Genomic DNA, 25,554 nt, shown 5'->3' with positions numbered 1-25,554 from the left:
GGGATTTTGAAGTGCAGTTACTGAGGGGATACCAGAATCTGACTATACCATCATAGCTATTTTCAAAAGCCCATTTACACATGTAAAAACTATTGACAATTCAATGGTAAATAGTATAGCAATTTCAAAAGCCCACTTGCATGGGTAAAGTGCATTTACAAATTTAAATCTTTTTCCAAATTACCCCCTTTGTTTTTTTATTCTCAATTACTTTTGAATATTTGTATAATTCTTTCACAATGAAAATGTAGATCAGTGAAAAAGTAATATTTTGATTTGTATTTTTTAGACAGCAAAAGTGAAAAATGTACAAGGATGCAAAGACTTCAAAACACTATAAGGGAGAAGCTATAATGGATCATATTTTGTTTGACAAATTGGTTAAAACAATCCTCACCTTGGAAGCCTTTCCCACACCTAAAAACAACCATGCTTACCACCAAACAACTCGCTTGTATTTTATACATAAAATGTTTATTTCTCAAGTAAACAATTCCCTTAACCACAAGGAATGAAATTTAAATCTTCATAGAGGTGAATCCAAATGAATGCAGAACCTCACCAGTGAGTAATCACCATACTTTCAGTCACTACTGGCTTTCACTGTTGTACATCAAAAAATAATAAAAACAAGGACAGAGTACTTAATCATGCTACCGCAATTCTAGCACTTTCTATAGGATCTGTTCTACACTACTCTGCAAGATTTTCAATTTTTACATCAACAAATGTAAAGCAAGCTAAGTGTGGAACAGCTGCATACTAAACACAAGAGACTGAACAATGAGATTATAAGATGTAGTCGAGTTCATAGCGAATGTAGGTGTTCTTGTCATCGTTGTATATCCTGGGATAGTGAGCAATCAGGGCATCTTGTGAACCGATGTAAATAGAGTTGTAAATCTTCCAATACACATCTCGTACTTTCCTGGCAGGATGAAACAAACCCTACAAAATACAGACATGAAAGATCATTAATGTTTATAACTTGAAGAATGTGCATGCTTGGGGCTTAACTTGATTTTAAAAAGGTCATAGTAATAACTAGCTATTTCTTAACACCATTGCTTCATCTTGATCTTTTTCCTCTGCTTCCTCTCTTAATTTTGAAATCTTTAAATATCCCCTTCCCAGAATTCACAGTTCAGCTGTTCATGTAGTATGTTTTACATGTATCAACATGCCTGCATGGGGCTCTGAGGAGGATCAAGTTATTAGCGGCCCTAGTTTACTTAGTTTAAGAGCAGCAGTTTATAAACAAAAAAAAAGCTTTAAACAATTGTTGCCTCAAAGGAAATAAGTGAAAAATAAGTGAAAATAAGTGAAAAACAGCTAATAGCCTGGATTCATAGGTTATAAGTTCAATAAATAAAAACTTATTTAAAAAATTTTTTTTCAAGTCCTGACAATGTCAGAACAATGTTCTGATAAGTAGTTAACTAGGCCTAAATTAAAAACAAACTAAATTGAAGCCCAAAACTCAACTTATCCCCAAATTCAGTGACTTTTGTGTGCACAACCTGTTATTTTCCCCAGCTATAAATAAAAATGTATTTATATTTATTTTATATACCATTGTTCTGTGGAACAATCACAGTGGTTCCAGGACATACATAAAACTGACTTTAAAGCTCACGTGATCATTTTACTCAACTAGATCAAAAAGCTGGACTGCTTTAAACCCCCAAGCAGAAAAGCATGACAAACCATTAACTTTAAAATAAATTTTTACACATATGCAGCCCATGCAGAAACTAAGGCTAACAATTACTGAACCATTTTTCTATGATATGCAGTGTAGTCAAATATCCATAATTTGATTTTAATAACTTCCCTTACTGAGTTCTGCCACTGGGACCCCACGGGGGAGGACGCATCTAAACAGCCGCAACTCCAGTCATCGTCCTGCTTGCAGCAAGTGAGTTATGGTAAGTCCCAGCCACAATCATGGGTGTTGGCTCCACCTCCTCTCCCAGCACACAGCTCTTCACACAGGCTTACTGCCACTCTCTTTGCAGCCGCAGGGTATGGGACCCTTGTGGCTGCCTCGAACAGCTAATCACACTCCTGCTCCTCTATGATGACCATGGCATTTAGATCTACCTTTCCTGTCTTTCCCACAGCTACAGCCCAGGTACGGGACGCCCCCAAACTCCTATTGTCATCCTGCTAGTAGCTCGTAAGTTAAGGTATCGGGAGGGAAGGAGTGAACGAGCGGTGAACAAGCGGGGGTAGCCATGGGGGGGAAGGAGGGAAGGACCGGGGATAGTAATCAGAATAATTATTGGGGGGGGGGGGGGGGGGGGGGGGGGGGAAGAGGAGGAAACTAGCATTGACCTGTGGATAGCCATGGGAGAGGGAGGAAAGGAATGAACCACTGGGGATAGCCAGCAGGGAGAGAGAAGGAGTGGACCACTAGGGATAGTCTAGGTTTTACTTAGACTCATTCATGTGTCACAGCAATTTTCTTACTTTTATAGCCAAAAATTCCCCTCAACTTATCGACGAGCTTTACTTATACACGAGTATACAGGGTAAGTGATCTTTAATAGAACAATAGAGAAATAAGTGGCACTGATAGTGGTGAGGGAATAAGTGGACTGGCAGATGAATAACATTGAAGTGCTTATTACTGATACCGCTTGGGGCCCAATGTGTGGTGAGAGGTGGTGGCTGCACATATTAGCACGTAAATAAAAATATCTGATGCTGTGACCAAAGAAAACATTAAACACTTAGAAGAAATTAGGTAAAGTGATCATTTAGGAAAAAGTCATGCCTCCTTTTTAGACATTTGTAATAAAGGAATTTCTAGTAAAAGCAAGTTTGCTTATCGTAAATGTTTTTTTCCGTACATATAGAGTGAATGAGCAATGCTGTATGGGTGCAACATCTTACGGCGGCGCAGTCCAGAACTTTCTCCAATGGCAGAGCGTTGCTCTACCCATGCGTGGGTATTTGCACGCAGATACCTCAGACATCATGAACAGTCCATCTCAGTTGGTATACAATAGTATGGCTATGCCCATCCAAAGTTGTAGAGACTGCTAGGGAAGTGGATAGGATTGCATAGCTCGTTCATTCTCTACGGACAACACCGTTTACGGTAAGTAAACTTGCTTTTTTCCGTTGATAAGAGTGAAAAAGCCATGCTGTATGAGGAGCCCCAAACTGAGGGTTGCAGCCTTTGAGGGGACTCTACCATACTATAGTTTGCAACCTGATCATGTAGGTCGCAGTCTCTGCTCACTATTTTGGATAAGACTGCTCTTGCAACTGAAGTGTCTGAGTCAGAGAGTTTATCAAGACAATAATGCGCTGTGAAGATATGAATTGATGACCATGTTGCAGCTCTGCAGATGTCACGTATAGGAATGTCTTAAGTGGGCCAAAGAGGTTGCCATGGCTCTTAACTGGTGTGCTTTGACCTTTCCAGAAAGAGGTGTGAAAGACATGGCATGACAATGTCTGATGCAGCTTGTGAACCAATTAGCTAACGTCCTTTTGGAAAATGCCATAGACAGATTGTTAGGATTATAGGAGATGAACAATTGTTAAGATCTCCTGTGTGTCTGCATTCTTGCTTTGGAGTAGGCTAGAGCCTTTTACAATCCAATGTATGAAGAGTCTTTTCTCTTTGTGAAGTATGGGGTCTTAGAAAGTATGTCAGAAGAGAAATAGATTCATTCAAGTGAAAAGCAGACACCACTTTTGGCATGAACTTAGGGTGAGGTTGCAACACCCCCTTGTCACGAAAGAACTGTAGTTATGGTGGGAAGTGGACCAAGGCTTGCAGTTCACTAATTCGTTGGGCAGATGTGATTGCCAACAAGAATACTACTTTCCAAGTAAGGAATTTTAGCTCCACCATTGACAGGGGTTCAAATGGGCTGGGCATGAGGGCAGTTAACACTATATTAACTTCCCAAGGAATTAGAGGTTTCTGTATCAGCAGGTGAATGTGCAGGAAGCCTTTCATAAAGCAAGACATTAACAGATGTATGGCAATGGAATGTCCATCTACCGGTTGGTGGTAAGCTGCAACTGCACTCGTACTCTCACTGATGAAGTCTGAAGGCCCCTCTGCGACAAGTGATACAGGTAGTTGAGTAGGAGCTCTGGGGAACAATCAAACTTGTTGAACGATTGTTCTTGGCACCACATCACGTAACGGGATCACTTGAAGGAATAACTGCGACGAGTGGAGGCCTTCCTCACAGAAAGGAGGACATTTTGAACAGTAGTTGGTAGGTGCAATGGTTCTAAGATCTGCCCCTCAATTTCCAAGCAGTGAGATGGAGTGATGAGAGTAAGGGGGTGCAGAAGGTTTCCCCTTCCTGTGTCAGTTGAGAACTCAGTGGTTTGGTTGGTTGTTTTGACAGTTGTATTAGATATGCATACCATGGTTGCCTCAGCTAGGCAGGGCAAATAAGAATGACTGCCAAATCATGGATGCACTTCTGTACCGTGCGGGTTATCAGCGGTATTGGCAGAAATGCATAAAGAAAACCCTCGGGCCATGAAAGGAGAAATGCATCTTGGGCTATCCTGTTCGGACAAGGAAGGAGAGAACAAAAGGTTTCTACCTTTTTGTTGCACTGGGTCACAAATAGGTCTATGGAAGGTTCACCCCAATAAAGGAAGATACTGTCAGCCACATTTTGGTCGAGGGACCAATCGTGTGGATGGAACACTCAGCTGAGCTTGTCTGCTTGCATATTTGCTATTCCTGGAAGCTGTGTTGCCTGTAGACATATGGCTCATTTGACTGCCCACTCCCATATCAGAGTCGCTTTCTTGCATAAGATCAGTGCACTTGATTCGCCTTGCTTGTTTATGTAAAACATCGCAACTTGGTTGTCCATATGAATCGTTTCCACATGAGGATATGCTTGATCACCATCAATGCCCTGAGAATAGCTTTCAGCTCCAGGAGATTGATCTGATAGCAGGATTCTTTAGGAGACCACAATCCCTGGGTCTGGTAATGAAGATGTGCCCTCCAGCCCATGGTGGAGGCATCTGTCAGAATTAATTGATGGGAGACAGGTCGAAGAGGGGCTCCCTACGTTAAGGATCTTGGTTTTATCCACCAGTCAGTCTTTTCATTGAAATTGTGATCCGTACTCTGGTGGACAATGGTTGAGTCCACTGTAGTCTTCTCATATGTAATTGGGTAAGAAGTGCCACATGGATTGCTGCCATGTGGCCTAGTAGCTTCATTAGCGAACATATGGTAGCTTTGGATTTGCTGCTCAAGTGTAGTACTAGTAATAATCGGAGGTGTTTCAGTCTGTCTTTGGGTAGAAAAGCCCTCTCCTGAACGGAATCTATTTTTGCTCCAATAAACTGAAGGGTCTGTGCTGGCTGGAGGATCGATTTTTTGTAATTGACTAGGAAGCCCAGGCCTTCGAGGCATTGGTGACTTGAAGATCCCTTTGAAGATCTTGTGGATTGGGTGAAACTATCATCCAGATACGGAAAGAGAATCCAGTAGTATCACTGGATATAACAGCACTGCTTGCGACTTCACAAGATTTAGATATTGCAAGAAGGAGACCATTGCTGGTATCATTCACTTTTCTCATGGATAAAAATGTTTTTAAACATTTCTTCAGAAACAGCCAAGTGTTTTATGGACAAAGTTTGGTGCTACTCGGACTTAATAAAAGCTACTCAAGTCAGGAGAAAGTTATTTCTTTCAATGAGAGCAGAAGCTTTGCAGAAGGAGCACAGTTCCGGCTGCATTTCCCATGCAAATGTTGCATAAAGTTTCAAGGACAAAATTATGTATATTTTGAGCCATCAACTGTGAACATTTCTAGATTCTCACACCTAAAGTTTTCCATTTTTTCTCTGGTATTTTGTAAGAAAGTGTGATGTATTCTCTCAGACTACAAAGTTTCTTATTTTTGCTATATATATTTCTCTTGATTAAGTAATGCTCCATTTCAAATGGGCTCCCCCCTTATTTCTTTTATTGTAATACTAGTGCAGTTTAAACTAGATTTCCAATTGTTACTATAATACTTTATGTATTTTATTTCACCTGCCTTGTATATTTCTTAAACAAGTGGATGCTTGTGTGTATAAGTAAAATTTGATAAATTAAAAAAAAAAAAGTAACTAATTTTCTCCACAAATTTAGGGTATGTGAGATCCTCAGGTAGAGAGGTATGCTCTAGAGGGTCTTCTGTGTCATCAGAAGGGAGACCAATAGAAGAGGTCTCAGGCAACAAAGGTGACTAATATGGAGGAGGGGAGCTTTGTTTTTCTACCCCCTCATCTTGATCCGGGGAAGTTTCCTGGGATTCCGGATTCCCTGGGCTTAGTCTTGGGGTTTTTGGAGAAACTAGACCCTGACAATGCTGTGATGCTCAGAATTTGGAATATTAAATTTTGAAGGACTGACTTTTATGTGATAGGTAGAAAAGAAGTCAGAAAAGATAGCTAATATCTGTTGCATGACCTCTGTGGAGCTACATCTCAGCGATGCTGGAGCTGGGTGATGTACCAAGTGGGATGGTGACACAGAACACCAGCTCATCCAAGGCTACACAGCTGCCCAGTAGATATCAGAGACCGGAGAGTGAATAGGTCTGAAAGCCTTCACCACCTTAATTATGGGATATAATGGTTCCTGAAGTTCAGGGACTGTGTCTTCTTCTGGATTCACTTGATAAGCTAGAGTATACCTGTAGACTGTGATGAGAAGATCCCGAGGAGATAACAGAAGGGGGATCGGGCTCATGGGGACCAATGTCTAGATGAAAAAGTCTGTAGTATGGGTTCAATGTTCCCCACTACATGGGACGCTTGTTCCCTAGGAGCACTTTGGATATTTCCAGGAGTTGCCCTTTGTTGGTGATTAGGTCGAGGGGGCTGGAATTATTTGAAGGCCTTGATGGTCAAGATTTTCCAGTGGAGGCTTTAAAAATCTTGAATGCATTTAGAAGGCTTCATAGCTCCATGTGCATCGAGATCGCGTGGCATCAGTGGCTGTCTTGCTTTGTGTTTGTGCTTGACTGTTGGCGTCATGGGTCGACGCAACTTTTACCGGACAGCGCAGTAGTCTCGGAGCGAAGCAGGTGAAGTGTGGGATGTCGCAGGTGCCTCGCCCAACACCGCTATTTTGTGAGATGGCACAGTTGTGCCACGCCCACCGGGGAGCGTTGATGTTATAAGTCTGAGGCCTCGCCTTAGCACACTCAGCCAAAACGTGCGTGGGTTTGTCGTGCACTGAACCGGATGGCCTCAGCAGCGCTGAATGGAACAAACATTGGCCTTTGAATTTTTGTGCCTGGTTTCAGGAATTTTATGATGCCTCTTTTTTTGATGAGTGGAAGCTGTGGGGCCTATGGAGGACACCCTCTTTTGAGTGTCCCTTGGCTGTAGCTTCGGGCCGGCGAAGATTGGGTTGAATATCATGGAGAGGGCACATAACTACCTGACAGTAAGGAGCCCATCTCTTCACAAAGTCTGGAGAATTTTTCAGCCCTTTGCCTCCGGGCCCAAGGGGACATGCATCCGCAGTCCCTGCAGTTAGTCTGGTTGTGCCTCTGGACCAAAGCAGAAATAGCAATAATTATATCTGTCCATAGAGGACATATTAATCCTACAAGAGCAATATTTGAATCCAGGGGCTTTCTTCACATACATTTCAAAGTTAAAAGTGACTGAGGAGGAGAAACAAAAATTCACGTCTGTGTGCGACGTGGAAAAAAACGCTGAGACGAACCGTTTGACGACTGAGGCATCTGCACATGAACACCTGCTCATGGGCAGAGCAAAGCTCTGCTATTGCAGAAAGTTCTGAATCACGCCGCCGAGAGACATTGCACCCATACAACATGGCTCTTTCACTTGCTTATCAACAGAAAAATGTTTATTTACTGAGTCAAGCGATCGATAGGTCATATAAACGTAGCACTACATTAATCCATGGGCTGGTATTGCTGTTTATAAATTTGCGTATTGGCATTACTATCTTATTTTGAATTCGCCAGGGAACTGGCAACCAGCGAAGTGACAAGAGTTATATGATATCTTACCTCCGGTCGGTATCCAAGCAGTGGAGTTCTATATTATTTGTGAGGTACGAATGGAATTTGCTGGAAGTTCTAAATATAATGAATTGCAGTAGTCTAAACCATTTAATACTAGAGACTGTACTACAGAGCAGAAGTCTTGCCTTTCCAAAAAAAAAAAAAAAAAAATGGTTGAAGGAGTCTTAGTAGATGCAGTTTGAAAAAGGACTTCACAATAGCACTAATATGGACTTTCATTGATAAGTCTGTGCCAATGAGTAAGCCTAGATTTCTTACTTTCTGTGAAAGTAGAATACACACACCACAGTAGCTGAAATTGAAAGAAACCTGAAAGGATGGACATTTAAAGCAGTGAGAATTATAATTTTGGTTTTGTCTAAGTTCAGTAGCAATCAGTTATTGGATAGCCAAAATCCTACTGATTTAATACACAAACTAGGTTACATGTCTGTCCAGGATAGGCAATATAGAACAAAGAACAGTATGTCATCAGCGTAATTTTGTAACGCTGAAACATGCCAGGACTCTACATTATGGTTAAAGATAGATATTAAAAGGCATTGCTGAAAAGGAGGAGCCTTGGGATTCCCAGTGGTAACTGCATTCCAATTTGACATAGCATTCCCAATTCTGATTTGTTGCATAGTGGGACAAAAAAGTAGAGAACCATTTCAAAACTCTGAGATGCCTAAAGACTGCAGCCTGGACAGCAAGATTCCATGGTCCAAGGTGTTTAAGCCTGCTGAGAAGGACCATGACATAATCCACATTCCTATCTAAGCCCCTGACTATCAAAATTGTTTCCATAGTAAACTTTTTCTGAAAGTCGAATTAAAACTGGTCAATAATTGCATTATCTTCAATGAATATATTGAGTAGGCTTGCAACAGCTGCCTCAATGACTTTAGTGAGGAACATTAAATATGATATTGGACAGCAATTCAACATAGATGGATCATCGGTTCAGGGTCAAAAGTCTCCCAAGTGGACTTCTCACAAGTCAGCATCTCTATTGGGACAGCTGTGATTAGAGTAAAAACTATCACAAATCTTTGTGATCTCTGAAATAAAATAAGCAGAAATCTGATTACAGAGCTCTTCAGAGGCCTCCAATGTTGTAATATGAAGCAGTTAAAGATTTTACAATTCAAAAGAGCTCTGAATAATTATTTCTCACTGTGTGTAATCTAGCACAATAGTATTTCTTTTTAACTGAGGTGACCAGGTTCCAATATGCCCTTAACTGAAACACATATGCTACTTTAGTTATTGCATTAGGCTCTTTCCACCATCTCCACTCCAGGTATCTGAGGACCTGTTTCATTGTTCTAAGAGAGAATATATACTAAGGTGCATTATTCTGAAATTTCACAGTTTTAACAGGTGCAATTTTATCTGAGACTGACAAGATTATACTATGCCAAGAGGCAACAACTTGTTCTATGCTTTCTCACTCAAAAGTTGGATAATAGATTTCTGAAATAGTATTAGCAGTGTATCTGAAACCATGGCCAGGATATAAGGCAGAAAGAACACCTTAAAGTTAAAAGGACAACAAATTTTCCTAGCTCCTACAAATTGTTGACTGGTGCCTAAATTTATAAAATATTTTTCCAGCCCTGAAAAGTGAGACTGGGTGAGCTCTGTGTGTAACTGTAATGATATCTCTCAAGATGTAGTGTATTTGGATTTTCAGAAGGCGTTTGATAAAGTCCCTCATGAGAGGCTTCTAAGAAAACTGAAAGTCATGAGATAGGAGGCGATGTCCTTTTGTTGATTACAAACTGGTTAAAAGACAGGAAACAGAGTAGGATTAAAAGAAAATTAGGTCTTATCTTCGATAATTTTCGTTCCTGTAGTACCAAGGATCAGTCCAGACTCCTGGGTTTTGCCTCCACACCAGCAGGTGGAGACAGAGCAAGATTTGACAGGCTCTGCCATATATACCAGGGTGCCACCCACAGCCTGTCAGTATTACGCAATGTCAAAGCAGAACAATTCCCAGATGTAAAACAACTATATACATGAATCTCAACCGGGAATCTCTCGGGTCACTCCTCACAACACGAATCTGACCCAAACAAACGGAAGACGACAGAGTTAAGGATCCTTCCAGGACCCAAACATTTGAGCAGAATTAGAACCAGCGGACTCTCCGAACTCAATGCAGCAGTGGGAGGGACTCTGGACTGATCCTTGGTATTACAGGAACGAAAATTATCGAAGATAAGACCTAATTTTCTTTTCCCTGTCGTACCGGATCAGTCCAGACTCCTGGGATGTAACAGAGCTCAATTACTTGGGGTGGGAACCGGAGAGGCCCGCTCTCAATACGCCTGCTCCGAAATTGCCCTCCCTGGAGTCCTGTACATCCAGATGATAATGACGTGCAAAGGTGTGCAACGATTTCCAAGTCGCTGCCCTACAGATTTCTAGCAGGGAGATCTATTGACACTCCGCCCAGGAAGCTGCCTGGGAGCGAGTGGAGTGCGCCTTCAGTCCCAGAGGTAAGGATCGGCCAGCCAAAAGATACGTGGAATTTATGGTTTCCTTCAACCACCGCGAAATGGTGGTCTTAGATGCCATATTACCCTTTTTGGGACCATTCCAGAGGACAAAAAGGTGATCAGACAGCCAAAAACCATTAGTAACTTCTAGATAACGTAAGAGGGCCCTACGCACATCTAGCTTCTTCAGAACCTTGGAAAGATTACCCGACCTGTCGAGATGAGAAAACGCTGGAAGCTCCACAGACTGATTCAGATGAAACGAAGAAACGACCTTGGGTAGGAAAGAAGGGACCATCCGGAGATTAACTCCGGAATCAGAGATCCGCAAGAAGGGTTCCCTGCAGGACAAAGCCTGGAGTTCAGAAACCCGCCTAGCCGAGGTGATTGCTACCAAGAATACGACTTTCAACGTAAGATCCTTCAGGGTCGCTCTCTTCAGTGGTTCAAACGGGGGTACACACAAGGCTTTGAGCACCACATTTAAGTTCCAGGAAGGACAGGGTGCAAGTAGCGGTGGACGTAGATGCTTTGCCCCCTTCAGGAACAGAATAATATCAGGATGAGATGCCAGAGTCCCCCCTTCCACCGAACCATGTAAGCAACAGAGGGCAGCCACCTGTACTCGCAACGAACTACAAGATAGCCCCTTGGCCAAGCCATCCTGAAGAAAGGCCAAAATATCTGAAACGGCCACCCGAGTAGCCCGAATCGCCCGAGAAATGCACCATGACTCGAATACCTTCCACGAGCGAACATAAGACAATGAAGTCGAGGCCTTGCGCGACCACAGAAGAGTAGACACCACCGCGTCCGAATAACATTTACTTCTTAAACGGCACCTCTCAAAAGCCATGCCGCTAGAAAAAAGCGATCTACCTGATTGAAACAGACAGGACCCTGATGAAGAATATTCAGTAGTGCCAGGAGACGAAGTGGTTCTTCTAATGCCAGGTTGACGAGATCTGCAAACCACAGACGCCGAGGCCACTCGGGGGCCACCAGTATGATCTCCGCCGGATGACACTCTGTGTGATGAAGGACTTTGCTTATCAGAGGCCAGGGGGGAAAGACATACAGACTGACTGACGTCGGCCAGGGCAGCACCAAGGCGTCCACCCCCTCCGCCTCTGGTTTCCTGTGCTGGGCGAAGAAGCGCGGAGCCTTGGAATTCTGAAAGGTCGCCATCAGGTCCATAGCTGGCTGTCCCCATCTATCGCAGATAAGCTGGAAAGTTCTGTCCGCCAGCTCCATTCTCTGGGATCGAGCTGATGACGGCTCAGAAAATCTGCGTGAATGTTGTCTACCCCTGCGATGTGAGATGCGGCGATGCTGAGAAGGTGTCGCTCCGCCCAGTGTATTAGAAGCCGAGCTTCTAGCGCCACCGGGTGACTCCGGGTCCCCCCCTGACGACTGATGTAGGCCACCATCGTCGCATTGTCGGACAGAACCCTGACCGACTTTCCCCAGACCAGGAGTAGGAATGCCCGAAGTGCCAGGCGCACTGCCCTGGTCTCCAGGCAATTGATCGACCAGCGAGACTGTCGTGGACCAGCAACCCTGTACTGACTGTCACAAACAGACCGCTCCCCAGCCGGAGAGGCTCGCATCTATAGTGACCACTGTCCAATCCGGAGCCACAATCGAAACCCCTTGAGAAGATTGTCCGAGTGCAACCACCATCCCAGGCTGGAACGCGCCATGGCCGTTAGGAGTAACGGAAGATGAAACTGCTCGGACACCGGAATCCAGCGAGAAAGCAACGCCGATTGTAAAGGACGCACGTGCGCAAAAGCCCATGGAACCAGTTCCAGTGTTGATGCCATGGAACCAGTCAACTGTAGATAGTCCCAAACCATTGGTGGCATCTGCAGAAGGGCCTTGACCTGCCCTCGCAATTTGCGACTGCGGTCGATGGAGAGGAAGACCTTGCCTTGCCGCGTGTCAAATAAAGCTCCCAAAAATTCCAGTGACTTGAGAGGGATTGAGGTGACTCGTGGCTGTATTGACCATCCAGCCGAGGGAGTGCAACAGCTGAAGAACTCGCTTAATTGCTGACCGACAAAGCTCCTCGGATTTTTCTCCGATCAACCAATCGTCCAGGTATGGATGGACTAACAGCCCCTCTCGGCGCAACTGTGCCGCTACCACCACCATTATCTTGGTGAAAGTTCTGGGGGCTGTCGCAAGCCCGAACAGTAACGCTTGGAATTGGTAATGTTTTCCCAACAGGTAGAACCTGAGGTATTTCTGATGATCCTTCCGGATCCCAATATGCAGGTGTGCCTCCGTGAGATCCAGAGAGGCCAGGAACTCTCCCGGTCGCACTGACGCAATCACGGACCTCAGGGTCTCCATGAGAAAGCATGGAATCCACAGACACAGATTGACTTCCTTTAGATCTAGAATGGGCAGGAAGGAGCCTTCTTTCTTGGGAATGACAAAGTATATGGAGTAGTGTCCTCTTCGTTGTTCCAAGGCGAGAACTGGAATAATAGCCCGAGATCTAAAACCGGACCAAAATCTGATGAACCGCTGACCGTTGTGTACGGGTCCGCACGGAGATGGAAAAAACCTCGGATTGGAAAGACTAGCAAAATCTAAAGCGTAGCCGTGTTTTATCACAGAGAGTACCCACTGGTCTGTCGTGATTGTGGTCCATGCCTCGTGAAAGAGGGACAAGCCTGCCATCTACCTTCGGCACAGAGGGATGGACCGGCAGGACATCACTGTGCCGACTTACTGCCAGGGGCCGAAGAGGTGGAAGCAGGCCTACCAAAACACAGTCCTCGAAAAGACTGAGGCTGTTGTCTACCCCCTCCTGACCGAAAGGAGGATGAAGGGGTACTAGGACGAGGGGTTCGAGACTTACGATTACCCCGAAATCTAGAACGGGACAAATAAGACCCCTTGGAACGTGACCTGTCCTCCGGCAGACGGTAACCTTTATTCTCGCTGAGCAACTGTATCATATCATCCAGTTCTTTACCGAAAAGCAGCTTGCCCTTAAAGGGCAAGGAACCCAGGCGAGAGTTGGAGGCTCCGTCCACAGACCAGTTCCTTAGCCATAAGAGATGTCTGACAGAGAAGGCAGACACCATGTAGCGTGCCAAAGTTCTAAGGAGGTCGTACAAAGCGTCCGCACTGTAAGCCACGACCGCCTCGAGACGAACGACCGGCCTTTCTGGCTTCTTCTTCCTCTGACAGGCCCTCGTTGGCGAGTAGCTGCTGCACCCAACGCAGACCGGCCCGTAAAGCAAAGTTACTACAGATCGCTGCTCAGGCCCCCAGAGCAGAAACTTCAAAAATCTTTTTCAACTGGATTTCCAATTTGCGATCCTGGAGGTCCTTCAATGCCGTGGTGCCCATGACCGGAATGATCGTCCTCTTTGTCACCGCTGAGACTGCGGCATCCACCTTCGGCACCCGTAGGACTTCCACATCCTCCTCTGGCAAGGGATAAAGTTTATTTGTGACCTTCAGGGCCCTCCCATTCCCTAAAGAGAAGGTCCGTCACGGAGAAGTGAAAAGGAAAAGTTGTAGGGGGCCACTCAGGCCCAACAACACTGGATCCATTGAGCCAAGCCAAGACTCCTCTGGGGGTGTGGCGATCCCTAACTCCCCTAAAATGGCGGGAATAAGCGGGGCCAGCTCCTCTCGACGGAAGAGGCATATGACCCTCAGGTCATCCCCCTCAGAAGCCTGGCTTTGCCTCGATGCACCCTGCACTGGGGTGCCATCTCCCTCTACCCCCCTCGGGGGTGGGGAGGGGGTCCTCATGCTCCTCTCGGTCCGAGTCTTCGGATGACTCAGTGTCCTCCCTGGGCGGGGGGGGGGGAAGGACCCGCAATGGGTGCTTGGATTTGGAGGCTCCCTCCTTTTCCTCTGTAAGCTGCTGAGATGCGCCCGCCGTAAGTAGGACCCCTTGGGGCTCCGAATGGGGCGAACGACTCTTGTAGGCTTTGCGGGCCTTAAAGGCCCTGTGCATCGTGAGAATAAATTCAGAGGAGAAAAGAGCAGGAGTCCTCTGTATCTGTGCTGTCTGGATCAAGCCCCTCCCCCTGCTGCTGCCGCCGCTGCAGGGAAAGCTGAACGCGAGAGTGGCCGCTGCGGCGAAGGGGGGGGGGGGGGCAGGGAATTCCTGGCCCCCTCCCCGCAGGTGGCATGTCACTTTGGGCCGGCAGCAAAATGGCGGGATTTCCCGCGCTTTGCGAGCCTGGCTTGTTAGGAAACACGGGGTGCTCCCAGATCGCTACTGCGAACGTCCGCCGACAAACGACCACGCCCGAACCGCCCCCGACGTCCCCTCGCCTCCGGGGATGCAAGCTGAGCACAGCCCATCCCGCGATAGGCGCGCGCTGCCAGAGCCGCAGGCCATGCCTCGTGGCATGCCTGCTCCGACTGTACTGAAAGAAAACCGAAAGAGAAACAAGCCGACCGCGCGGTGAGGCCAGAGAATCGCCGAAACAAACTGTTTATCATTATTTTTTTTTCTTTTTTACCTCAAGAGCTGTCCCTTGATGAGTGCTGAATCGGTCTGGCTGGGGTGAGTGAGCTGGGGTCACCAGTATCACCCCGGCTGGGCTTGAAGAAAACAGGGTCCCCGACCCCTAGCAACCTGCTCGACCAGGGGGGATGGTCCACTCAGGACCTGGCAACCCCCTGGGAGACACGGACCATTCTTCCTCCTAAACTATGCTAAGAGGTTTTTTTGGGGGGTTTTTTTGTTTTTTTTTTAACTTAAAGAAAGGAAACATACAACGACAATACACACTGACTGACTAGCCTCTTTAAATCCCCCTGTCTTTTTTTTTTTTTCAGGCTGTGGGCTCTGCATCCGGACCAGCTGCTGGAGACAGAGAAATACCAACAGGCTGTGGGTGGCACCCTGGTATATATGGCAGAGCCTGTCAAATCTTGCTCTGTCTCCACCTGCTGGTGTGGAGGCAAAACCCAGGAGTCTGGACTGATCCGGTACGTACAGGGAAATGGTCAATTTTCTCATTGGAAAAGGGTAAACAGTGGAGTGCCTTAAGGATCTGTACTTGGACCGGTGCTTTTCAATACACACACACATATATATATATACACATATATATATACATACACACACACACACATATATATATATATAATGATCTGGAAAGGAAAACGATGAGTGAGGTTATCAAGTTTGCGGATGATACAAAATTATTCAGAGAAGTTAAATCACAAGCGGATTGTGATACATTACAGGAGGACCTTGCAAGACTGAAAGATTGGGCATCCAAATGGCAGATGAAATTTAATGTGGACAAGTGCAAGGTGTTGCATATAGGGAAAAATAACCCTTGCTGTAGTTACACTATGTTAGGTTCCATATTAGGAGCACCCTTGAAAAGGATCTAGGCATCATAGTGGATAATACTTTAAAATAGCCAACTCAGTGTGCTGCAGCAGTCAAAAAATCAAACAGAATGTTAGGAATTATTAGGAAGGGAATGGTTAATAAAACAGAAAGTGTCATATGCCTCTATAATCGCTCCATGGTGAGACCGCACCTTGAATTCTGTGTACAATTCTGGTCGCCGCATCTCAAAAAAGATATAGTTGCGATGGAGAAGGTTCAGAGAAGGGCAACCAAAATGATAAAGGGGATGGAACAGTTCCCCTATGAGAAAAGGCTGAAGAGGTTAGGGCTGTTCAGCTTGGAGAAGAGACAGCTGAGGGGGGATATGATAGAGGTCTTTAAGATCATGAGAGGTCTTGAACGAGATGTGAATCGGTTTACACTTTCGAATAATAGAAGGACTAGGGGGTATTCCATGAAGTTAGCAAATAGCACATTTAAGACTAATCGAAGAAAATTCTCACTCAATGCACAATTAAGCTCTGGAATTTGTTGCCAGAGGATGTGGTTAGTGCAGTTAGTGTAGCTGGGTTAAAAAACGGTTGGGATAAGTTCTTGGAGAAGTCCATTAACTGCTATTAATCAAGTTTACTTAGGGAATAGCCACTGCTATTAATTGCATCAGTAGCATGGGATCTTTAGTGTTTGGGTAATTGCTAGGTTCTTGTGGCCTGGTTTGGCCTCTGTTGGAAACAGGATGCTGGGCTTGATGGACCCTTGGTCTGACCCAGCATGGAAATTTCTTATGTTCTTAAGAAGATGCCATTGTGATATCTTAATCCACTCTTAATACCTGCAAGGACTATTTGACAGTTCACTGCACCCAACAGCATTGTCCCTCTCCATATCAGAATCTAGTGGACAACCTATTGAGGCCCATTCATACTATTTTAGCCTCAAAAATTAGACAATTGTTTTCTTCACTAAGGAAAGATAACATTGAAAAGTTGCAATATTCATGTTTTCAGCATATTCTTAATCATTTTATAAAATTCTCTACTTTTTGAACTTTAGCATGTTTTAAATGATTTAGGTTGAAATACATTTCTTATAAATCTCTATATAAAAAAAAAAAACTTTGAAGTAAAACAAAATTGTTAAAAAAAACAATCTTATTTTCTGGGATAAAAATAATCTATCCTATCAACCATGTAACAGGAAATGTATATTGCCATCTACCGAATTTGACATAGCTACACAACAAAAATATACAGCATGAAGCAGTCAAGGTATCTATCCACCATCTTCAGAAATGCTGTAATTCACTACCAGCTCAAGGCAAACAGGTCTGGTTTTCAGGATATCCCTAATGAATATGCATCAAATTGACAAACAATTGAGGCTGTGCACATGCAAATCTCTCATATGTATATACATTTGGGATATCCTGATAAACTTGCTAGTGGCCCTCAATGACTAGAAATGAATACCACTGCTTTAATTTAGAGGAATAACTAATTCACTTATTTCTCAAATTTCCAAAAGACATGAAATTTACAAAAATTATATATATCCAAAACCTATGATTTTCAATTTGTCCCTTGTACTCTGCAGATTGGGTAATGCTTAGTCTGTTTTTTCCATCCCTAGCATTTCTCAATAATTCAACTGAAGAAAATAAATGGAATGTTGTGATTTCAATAGTACAAGATGTCAAACCATTTCCTACCTGTAAACAATACTGCAACATTCTGCATGGTCCAATAGCAACCCTTAGGCCCTCCAGTGCTCCCATCACAGCCTGAATAACATGAGGTGAAGTTTCAAACACATTGGGCCAGACATAGTTTAATAAATGGTTCAGAGAATCTTCACAACCAAACCCATACACTCCAAGGGACATGTGCTGTACAACTGCACTAGCAGTCTGTCTGTGGACAAGGTCTCTGCAACGAAAAGACAAAAATAATATAACAGCATTGTCTCAATCTGCAAAGTACTTTTTATATTTACTTATGCTACCAATATGGGGTTTAACGTTACACCTGGTAAATCTGTATATCATTTTTGCATAGACTAAACCAAAAGTCTTCTCTCAAGGGGAATTTCAGTAGGCCACATTGTATAATATTGAGTTTAGCCACAATACCAGGGATAAACATCTCTATTCTTGTAAGTAGTTCAATGGAATCTTCTTCCATGTCCACAAAAGAGATAGCAGCTTGGTTTCAAATTGCGGCTTAATAGGTACACACCAACATAGTGCCAGTAACAAAGAAAGGGCCCTGGATTTATACTAGCTGTGACAGAAGTGTTTCCAGAGAAAGCCGGTAACACCATTTACTGCAGTGTTCCTAGATCCTTGAAGGTCTCTCATCCATGAATGAGTCAAGAGACTAAGATCTTATAGAATCAAAGTCTACAGTAGTATAGCCAGTGGTTTAAGGAGAAATTCTTACATGTTAATTTCCTTTCCATTAGTCCTGCTACACCAGTCCAGGTCTTAACTAGTGGGTTGTTTTCCCCTACCAGCAGATTGAGGCAGACAACACAGTTTTTCCTCTGTGACATCACAACCACTACTTAGGAGTGGTGCCAAGAAGCAGGAATCCAGTATCCTTCTGACAAAGTGTCAGATCAGAACCCTTCAACTAAATGCAATAAATCTTTGAACAGATGAAACCTGAGAAGCAGCTTTCCTGTAGTCTAATGGAGAAAAAAAAGAGAAGCCAAAGTCAAACATACTGACAGTGAACATACATTTAGTGTGACCACTTGTAAAAATAATGCGAACAGTGAGCCTTGCTAACTAGGCAGATCCTGGACTAGTGTATCAGGACTAATGGAAAGGAAATTAACAGGTAAGAAAATTTCCCTTTCTATTTCATCCAGCCACATTAGTCCGGGCCTTAACTAGTGGGAAGTGCCAAAGCTGTATCTCCATGGGCGGGTGAAAGAGGGCAGCCCAGAGAACTCCAGTCCCATAAGCAGATTTCTCCCTTGCCAGAACATCCAACCACTAATGCCTTACAACTGCCTTACAACTGTCTCATCCAACTCTAGTTTTTCAATACACCACAGATCAACAATGCCCCCTTTAATTGGAAACTTTTCCCTAGCCTGCCACCTGCAACACATCCCATTTTATCCATTTACTTTCTCTCATCAGGCCACACACCGCAAGACCACGCTCAGCAAAAGAAGGCTTATCCCAATACACACCCTCACACGCACTCAAGCCATCAGTCTATCACTCATTTCCATTATCCTATTTAACGCACAATCACTCCAAAAGAAAACCCATCTCTTACACGATATTCTTACAGACTCTAAACCAGAAATATGTGCTGTCACAGAAACATGGTTCAAACAACATGACACTCCCCTCATCAACCAGCTACCTTTAGAAATCTACGATGTTTTCTCTATCCCTCGGAAAAAGAAAAGAGGTGGCGGCATACTCTTGGCTGTAAAAAAGGAATTTCAACTACTATCCCAGAAATGTGATATTCCAAACCAGTACGAAATTGGCTTTTTCAAATCGAAGTCACTCCAACTGTGTCTCATTTATACACCCCCAGGTCTCCTGGAGAAAGATTCATCCCCTCTTATCGAATTTATTGCAAACTCACTATCCCCTGACATACCCACAATTCTCCTAGGAGACTTCAACTTACACGTGGATACCTCCCCGCAATCCCCAGCATGTGAAGCATTCCTCTCCTCCCTTGAAGCAATGGGCTTCCAACAAATAGTGAACTCTCCCACACACAAAGCTGGCCACACACTTGATCTTATCTTTGTCAATTCCCCCATCAACATAAGCAATCCCCCTTCATGCACTACAGTACCCTGGTCTGACCACTACCTTATTCAGACTAAACTCTCACTCCCGCAAATCTCCCCCACCACGCCCCATCAGCCCATTTCATTTAACTTCCGCAAACCATGCGCTATAGATACCATCTCACAAGCATGCGCTGACATAGACAGTCACATTGACGTCTCATCCCCAGACAATGCCATCTCTACCTGGCTCAACCTCACCCTCAGCATTGCTGACAAACACTGCCCCCTCACAATAAAAACTATCAACCCAAACCGTAGAAACAGAAAACCCTGGTATACGCCTGAACTTAGGAATCTTAAAACCCAACTCAGAACAGCTGAGAGATCATGGCGCAAATACCAATCCCCCGCAACTAAAACATTATACTACCAACAAATGCATGAATATAGAAATTCCATCCTTCAGATTAAACGTAATTACTATGCTAAAAAAATACATGGTATGCAATATAACCCTAAGGCCCTATTCACCATGGTTGCGGACCTCACTTCTCCTACCCTCAAACAACTACCTGCTAATCCCTCTAAAAATCGTTGCAATGAATTAGCCCAATTTTTCAAAAACAAGGTCTCTTCCATCACTGCACAATTTTCACAGAATAACAGCAATATCTGTCTGCCCACCATCAACTCTCCAGTCTCCCTCTCATCTTTTGACTCTTCATCCTCCCTTGAAGTACAAAACATCCTTAAAAAATTAAAACCATCATCTCATCCCTCCGAAACCATCCCCACAAAACTCCTGCTAGCTATCCCCGAGGTGATTGCCAAACCCCTCTCAAATATCCTTAACTGTTCCCTAGAGCATGGCACAGTCCCTAAAGTTCTTAAACAAGCAGTAGTAAAACCCCTACTCAAAAAACCCAATCTTGACCCAGACACCTTATCCAATTACAGACCTGTCTCTAACCTACCCCTCCTAGCTAAAGTTATTGAAAAAGTTGTCAACTCCCGTCTCTCCGATCACCTGGAACAAAACAACATTCTCCCATCTACACAACACGGTTTCAGAAAGCACTTAAGTACTGAAACCCTGCTGCTCTCCCTACACGATACCCTCATTAAAGGAACCGACTCAGGTACCTCTTATCTTATTGCCATGCTTGACATCTCGGCGGCATTCGACACAGTCAATCACGATGTCCTCCTCAACATACTCAGGAGTATCGGGATCACTGGCAATGCCCTATCCTGGATACGATCATATCTCCAGGATCGCCTTTTCACTGTATTAGTAGATAACAATGAATCTGACCCCATTAATCTTCCCCAAGGTGTTCCCCAAGGTTCCTCCCTCTCCTCTACCCTATTTAATATTTACATGCTTCCCCTCACTACCCTCCTCACTAACCTCCACATCAAGCATTTCATTTATGCCGACGATGTGCAACTCATCTTCCCATTCTCTGACTCTCTCCATACTGCTCTGCTTAACTGGGAAGCCTGTCTTTCCTCTATCAACAAATTACTAAATGACATGCAACTAGCTCTAAATCCCAGCAAGACTGAACTCTTAATCATATCTAATAGGCCACCGCTCCCAGACATCCCACCTGCATACTCATCCACATCTTTCCCATCACACGTTCGCAACCTTGGTGTCCTTATTGATAACCATCTTACTTTCAAACCCTTCATCAAATCTATCATCAAGGAATGCTATTTCAAGCTCCAAACCATAAAAAAACTCAGACCACTGTTACACTTTTCTGATTTCCGCACTGTACTCCAGTCTATCATTTTATCTAAGGTAGACTATTGTAATGCACTCTTTCTAGGCATTCCCGCCACCTATACCAAACCCTTACAACTACTACAAAACGCTGCCGCTAGGATACTATCAAATTCAAAAAAAAGAGATCACATCACCCCCACACTTATCGAACTTCATTGGCTCCCTATACACTCCCGAATTCTCTATAAAGCCCTTTCCATCATCCACAAAAGTCTGTTGAACTCTAACCTCAATTGGATTAACCCCCCACTCCTCCCCCGTACCTCGAATAGACCCACACGTACAGCCCTCCAAGGAACCCTACGTGCCCAACCCATCAAATCTTTCAAATTATCATCTACCATAAGCAGAGCTTTCTCTCTCGCTGGCCCCTCCATATGGAACTCCCTGCCTCCCGATATACGCCTGGAAACATACACACCCACTTTCAAGAAAAAACTGAAAACATGGCTCTTCCAGCAAGCTTACCACACATCACCTGCCATTACATAAACCCCCACTGTTTAACTAAAAATTGAGTAACTAAGAATTTGCTACATGACTTGGAATCTATTTCTCGGAATATGTCTCATGCCCATCGATTTTGTACTTTGACTCGGCTAATTATGTAATTAGCTTTTGTAAATAGTTGTGATTTTACTGATTTTGCTGTATCTATTTATTGATATCACGGACGCTCGCGGCATAGTCAGCTCTATACCCTATCCCACTTTTAACCACCTTGTTCTCAGTTACATGTAAGGGCCCTGCCCAAAAGTTAACCTGTTTTTTCAATGTTATATGTAAGGGTTCTGCCCATTTGTTCCTTTTTAACTGTAAACCGATGCGATGTGTAAACGGTCATCGGTATAAAAGAAACTTTAAATAAATAAATAAATAAATGAAAGAAAGACCAAGTAGCTACTCTGCAAACATTTGCCAGCAATATAACTTGCACTTCTGCTCAAGATGCAGACAGAGCTCTCATGGAATGTGCTCGAATTAACTCCGGAATCTTCTTGCCCTTCAGCACACAAGCCAAGGCAATAACATCCTTTATCCAACGAGACAGGGTGGCTTTAGAAGCTGCTCCCCCTCTGCACTGTCCTCCAAACAGCATAAACAGTTTGTCAGACTTGCAAAACGTATTGTCACCTCCAAATATCAGAGAAGCTTTTGCACATTCAGACATCTGAGAAACTGATATTCCGTACCACATTCCTCTCGGGGAAAATGCTGGAAGACACACCCATCTGTTTAACATGAAAAGCAGAGTTGACCTTTGGCAGAAAGGATGGTACTGGATGAAAAACGACTGTGTCCGCCCTGATCATCAGAAATTGATCTAGACAAGACCAAAGCCTGAAGCCTCAAGATCTGCATTACAGAGAAGACTGCTACCAGGAAAACTGCTTTTAATGACAGATCCTTCAACAAAATCTGCCTCAAAGACTAAAACAGAGGCCCCCATCAGGGCCCAGAGGACTAGATTAAGATCCCAGACCAGAATAATAGGATGAAAAAGGAGTTTAACCTCAACAGCCCACAAAAAGCATCAGGGTGAGCAGCTATGGCTAAGACCCCAAGCCATCCCCCGGTAACAGGATATAGCCACTACCTGCAGACCCTTTATCCAGACCAACCTAGGAAAAGGCCAAACCACAGGGAATCGTAAACTGCCAGGGAGAATCCATTCTGGATTTGCAGAACCCCTCAAACAGCCACCAAACACTGATGTAGGCCAGCGAAGTGGAATAACCCTTCTGGCAGAGATGCCGCCACTCAAGAGCCATTCTGTAAGACCAAATGGAGCTAATCGTCCATTACCACTGGCCCCTGAATTAGCAACCCCGGTGAGCTTGGAAGATGCAAGGGCTGGTCTAACTGTAGACACACGAGGTTTGCATAGCAGGGTCTGCACAGACAGTCTGGTGTCACCAGGATCACCCAGTTGGATTCCAACTCAATCCTCTGAAGCAACCTGCCTATGAGAGCCCACAGGGGAAAGACACACTCTCCCTCAAGCCAGGGTTGCACTAGGGCGTCAATCCCCATTGATTCCAGTTCACTCTGCCAATGAAGAAGAAATCCAGCTTTGCATTCTGATGAGTCACCACAATTCCACCTGAGGGCAATCCCACCAAAAGATCAGGCCAAATGCCTCCAGACTTGGCATCCATTCCCCAGGGCTACATGAGCTGCCAACAGCATCAGCAAGATTTTCTCCTCGCAAGGGAAAGCAGAGTTGCTTACCTATAACAGGTGTTCTCCTAGGACAGCAGGATGTTAGTCCTCACAGATGAGTGACATCAGATGGAGCCTAGCACGCCCAGCATGCCACCTAATCAGTGCAGCCACGCGGGGTCCCTCTTCAGTCTTGTATCTTGGCAAAATGACGAATGAAAAATAAAACAGACAGCAAACCCAACTCTGCAGGGTGGCGGTCGGGTTTCCTGAGGACTAACATCCTACTGTCCTAGGAGAACACCTGTTACAGGTAAGCATCTCTGCTTCTCCTAGGACAAGCAGGATGGTAGTCCTCACAGATGAGTGAATACCAAGCTGCATGCTGTCCCCGGAAATAACAGGATCAACAGCACTAAACCACGTGCCAATGGGCACAACAACAGAAGTGCTGTGGGATGCAATGGGAGGCAGCAAGAACCAAATACTAGGCCCTAGGGTAGGGAGAGTTGGGTTCTTACGCCTGCAGATTACAAAGGACAGACTGGCCAAAGGTACTGTTCTTGTCGACCATCCTTGTCCAAATAGTAATGGGCGGCGAACGTGTGCAGGGACCTCCACTTCGCAGCCTTGCAGATCTCAGCGATGGGGACCGCCCGAAAGTGCACCACTGACACTGCCATGGCTCGGAGTGTGCTTTGATGCGGCCTCCAAGCGGAAGGCCCGCCTGTTCGTAGCAGAAGGATATACAATCCGCCAACCAGTTGGACAGAGTCTGCTTGCCCACCGCAATGCCAAGTTTATTTTTATCAAAGGAGACAAAGTTGCGTGGACTGCCTGTGGGCTGTAGTGCACTCAAGATAAAAGGCGAGAGCACACTTGCAGTCCAGGCTGTGCAGAGCCCGTTCAGCCTGGTGGTAACGGGGCTTCAGAAAGAAGGTGGGCAGAACTATGGACTGATTGAGATGGAAATCAGTCACCACCTTAGGCAGGAACTTAGGATGAGTGCGCAAAACCACCCTATCATGAAAGACTTTCGTAAAGGGCAAATATGTCAACAATGCCTGAAGCTTACTGACCCTGCGAGTGAAGGTTACCTCACCTGGAAAATCATTTTCCTGGTTGTGATGTTTAAGCTCACAGGAGCACATAGACTCAAAAGGAGACTACATGAGCCGCACTAGTACCACGCTGAAGTCCAGGACACAACAGGATGACGCAGAGGGGGCTTCAGTTGCAACAGGCCCCTCATGAAGCGGGCCACCAAAGGTTGCACAGAAATGGATGCATCACTTATCCCCTGGTGATATGCACGGATTGCACTCAGGTGGACTTGGATCGAGGAGGTCTGGAGCCCAGACTCAGGACCACAAGTAGTCCAACAGTCACGGAGTGGGGAAAGAGAAAGGGTCTAGACCTTTCGCCTAACACCAGATGGAGAATCTCCTCCAGTTTAATTGGTAAGACTTTCTGGTGGAAGGCTTTCAGGAAGCCACCAGTACCTGCGACACGTTATCAGAGAGGTCAAGGGACTGTAAGACTACCCTTTCAACATCCAGGCAGTGAGGGCCAGCAACCGGAGGTTTGGGTGGCACAATCTGCCCTGATCCTGCCTGATCAGTTTGGGGGAGGTGCCCAGATGTATGGGCTTCTGTATTGTTAGGTCTCACAGGATCGGGAACCAGACTTGCTGTGGTCAATATGGGGCGACTAGGATCATGGTGCCCCTGTCTTGCTGGAGCTTCACGAGCGTCTTCCCCACCAGCGGGAATGGAGGATACACGTATAGGAGGCCTTTGTCCCAAAACTGGGCGATGCATCCAAGGCTGGTTCCCCTTCCTCCCCGTACAGGAAGCAGAAGTGGGGCACTTTGTAATTCCGGATGGAGGCAAAGAGATCCACGTCCGAATTGCCCCACAGGCA

The 25,554-nt window shown here is 44.9% G+C and overlaps 1 protein-coding gene across 2 annotated transcripts in view; it reads right to left on the bottom strand.

The window, feature by feature from the left end:
• Positions 1-342: 342 nt before the first annotated feature.
• Positions 343-25,554, bottom strand: part of SF3B1 (splicing factor 3b subunit 1) — a 213,056-nt gene continuing 187,844 nt past the window's right edge. For both annotated transcript variants that reach the window (XM_029606052.1, XM_029606053.1), the window contains 2 exons: positions 17,614-17,830; positions 343-948 (listed from right to left, as the gene is read on the bottom strand). In XM_029606052.1, coding sequence (XP_029461912.1) covers positions 790-948; positions 17,614-17,830 — 376 coding nt within the window. In that variant the 3' untranslated portion in view covers positions 343-789. The remainder of the gene's footprint in view (positions 949-17,613; positions 17,831-25,554) is intronic.

Source organism: Rhinatrema bivittatum, chromosome 6 (genome assembly GCF_901001135.1).
Source record: "Rhinatrema bivittatum chromosome 6, aRhiBiv1.1, whole genome shotgun sequence".
Classification (NCBI taxonomy): domain Eukaryota; kingdom Metazoa; phylum Chordata; class Amphibia; order Gymnophiona; family Rhinatrematidae; genus Rhinatrema; species Rhinatrema bivittatum.
Note: the sequence above shows the minus strand (reverse complement) of the source record. Positions and strands in the feature narration are given on the sequence as shown.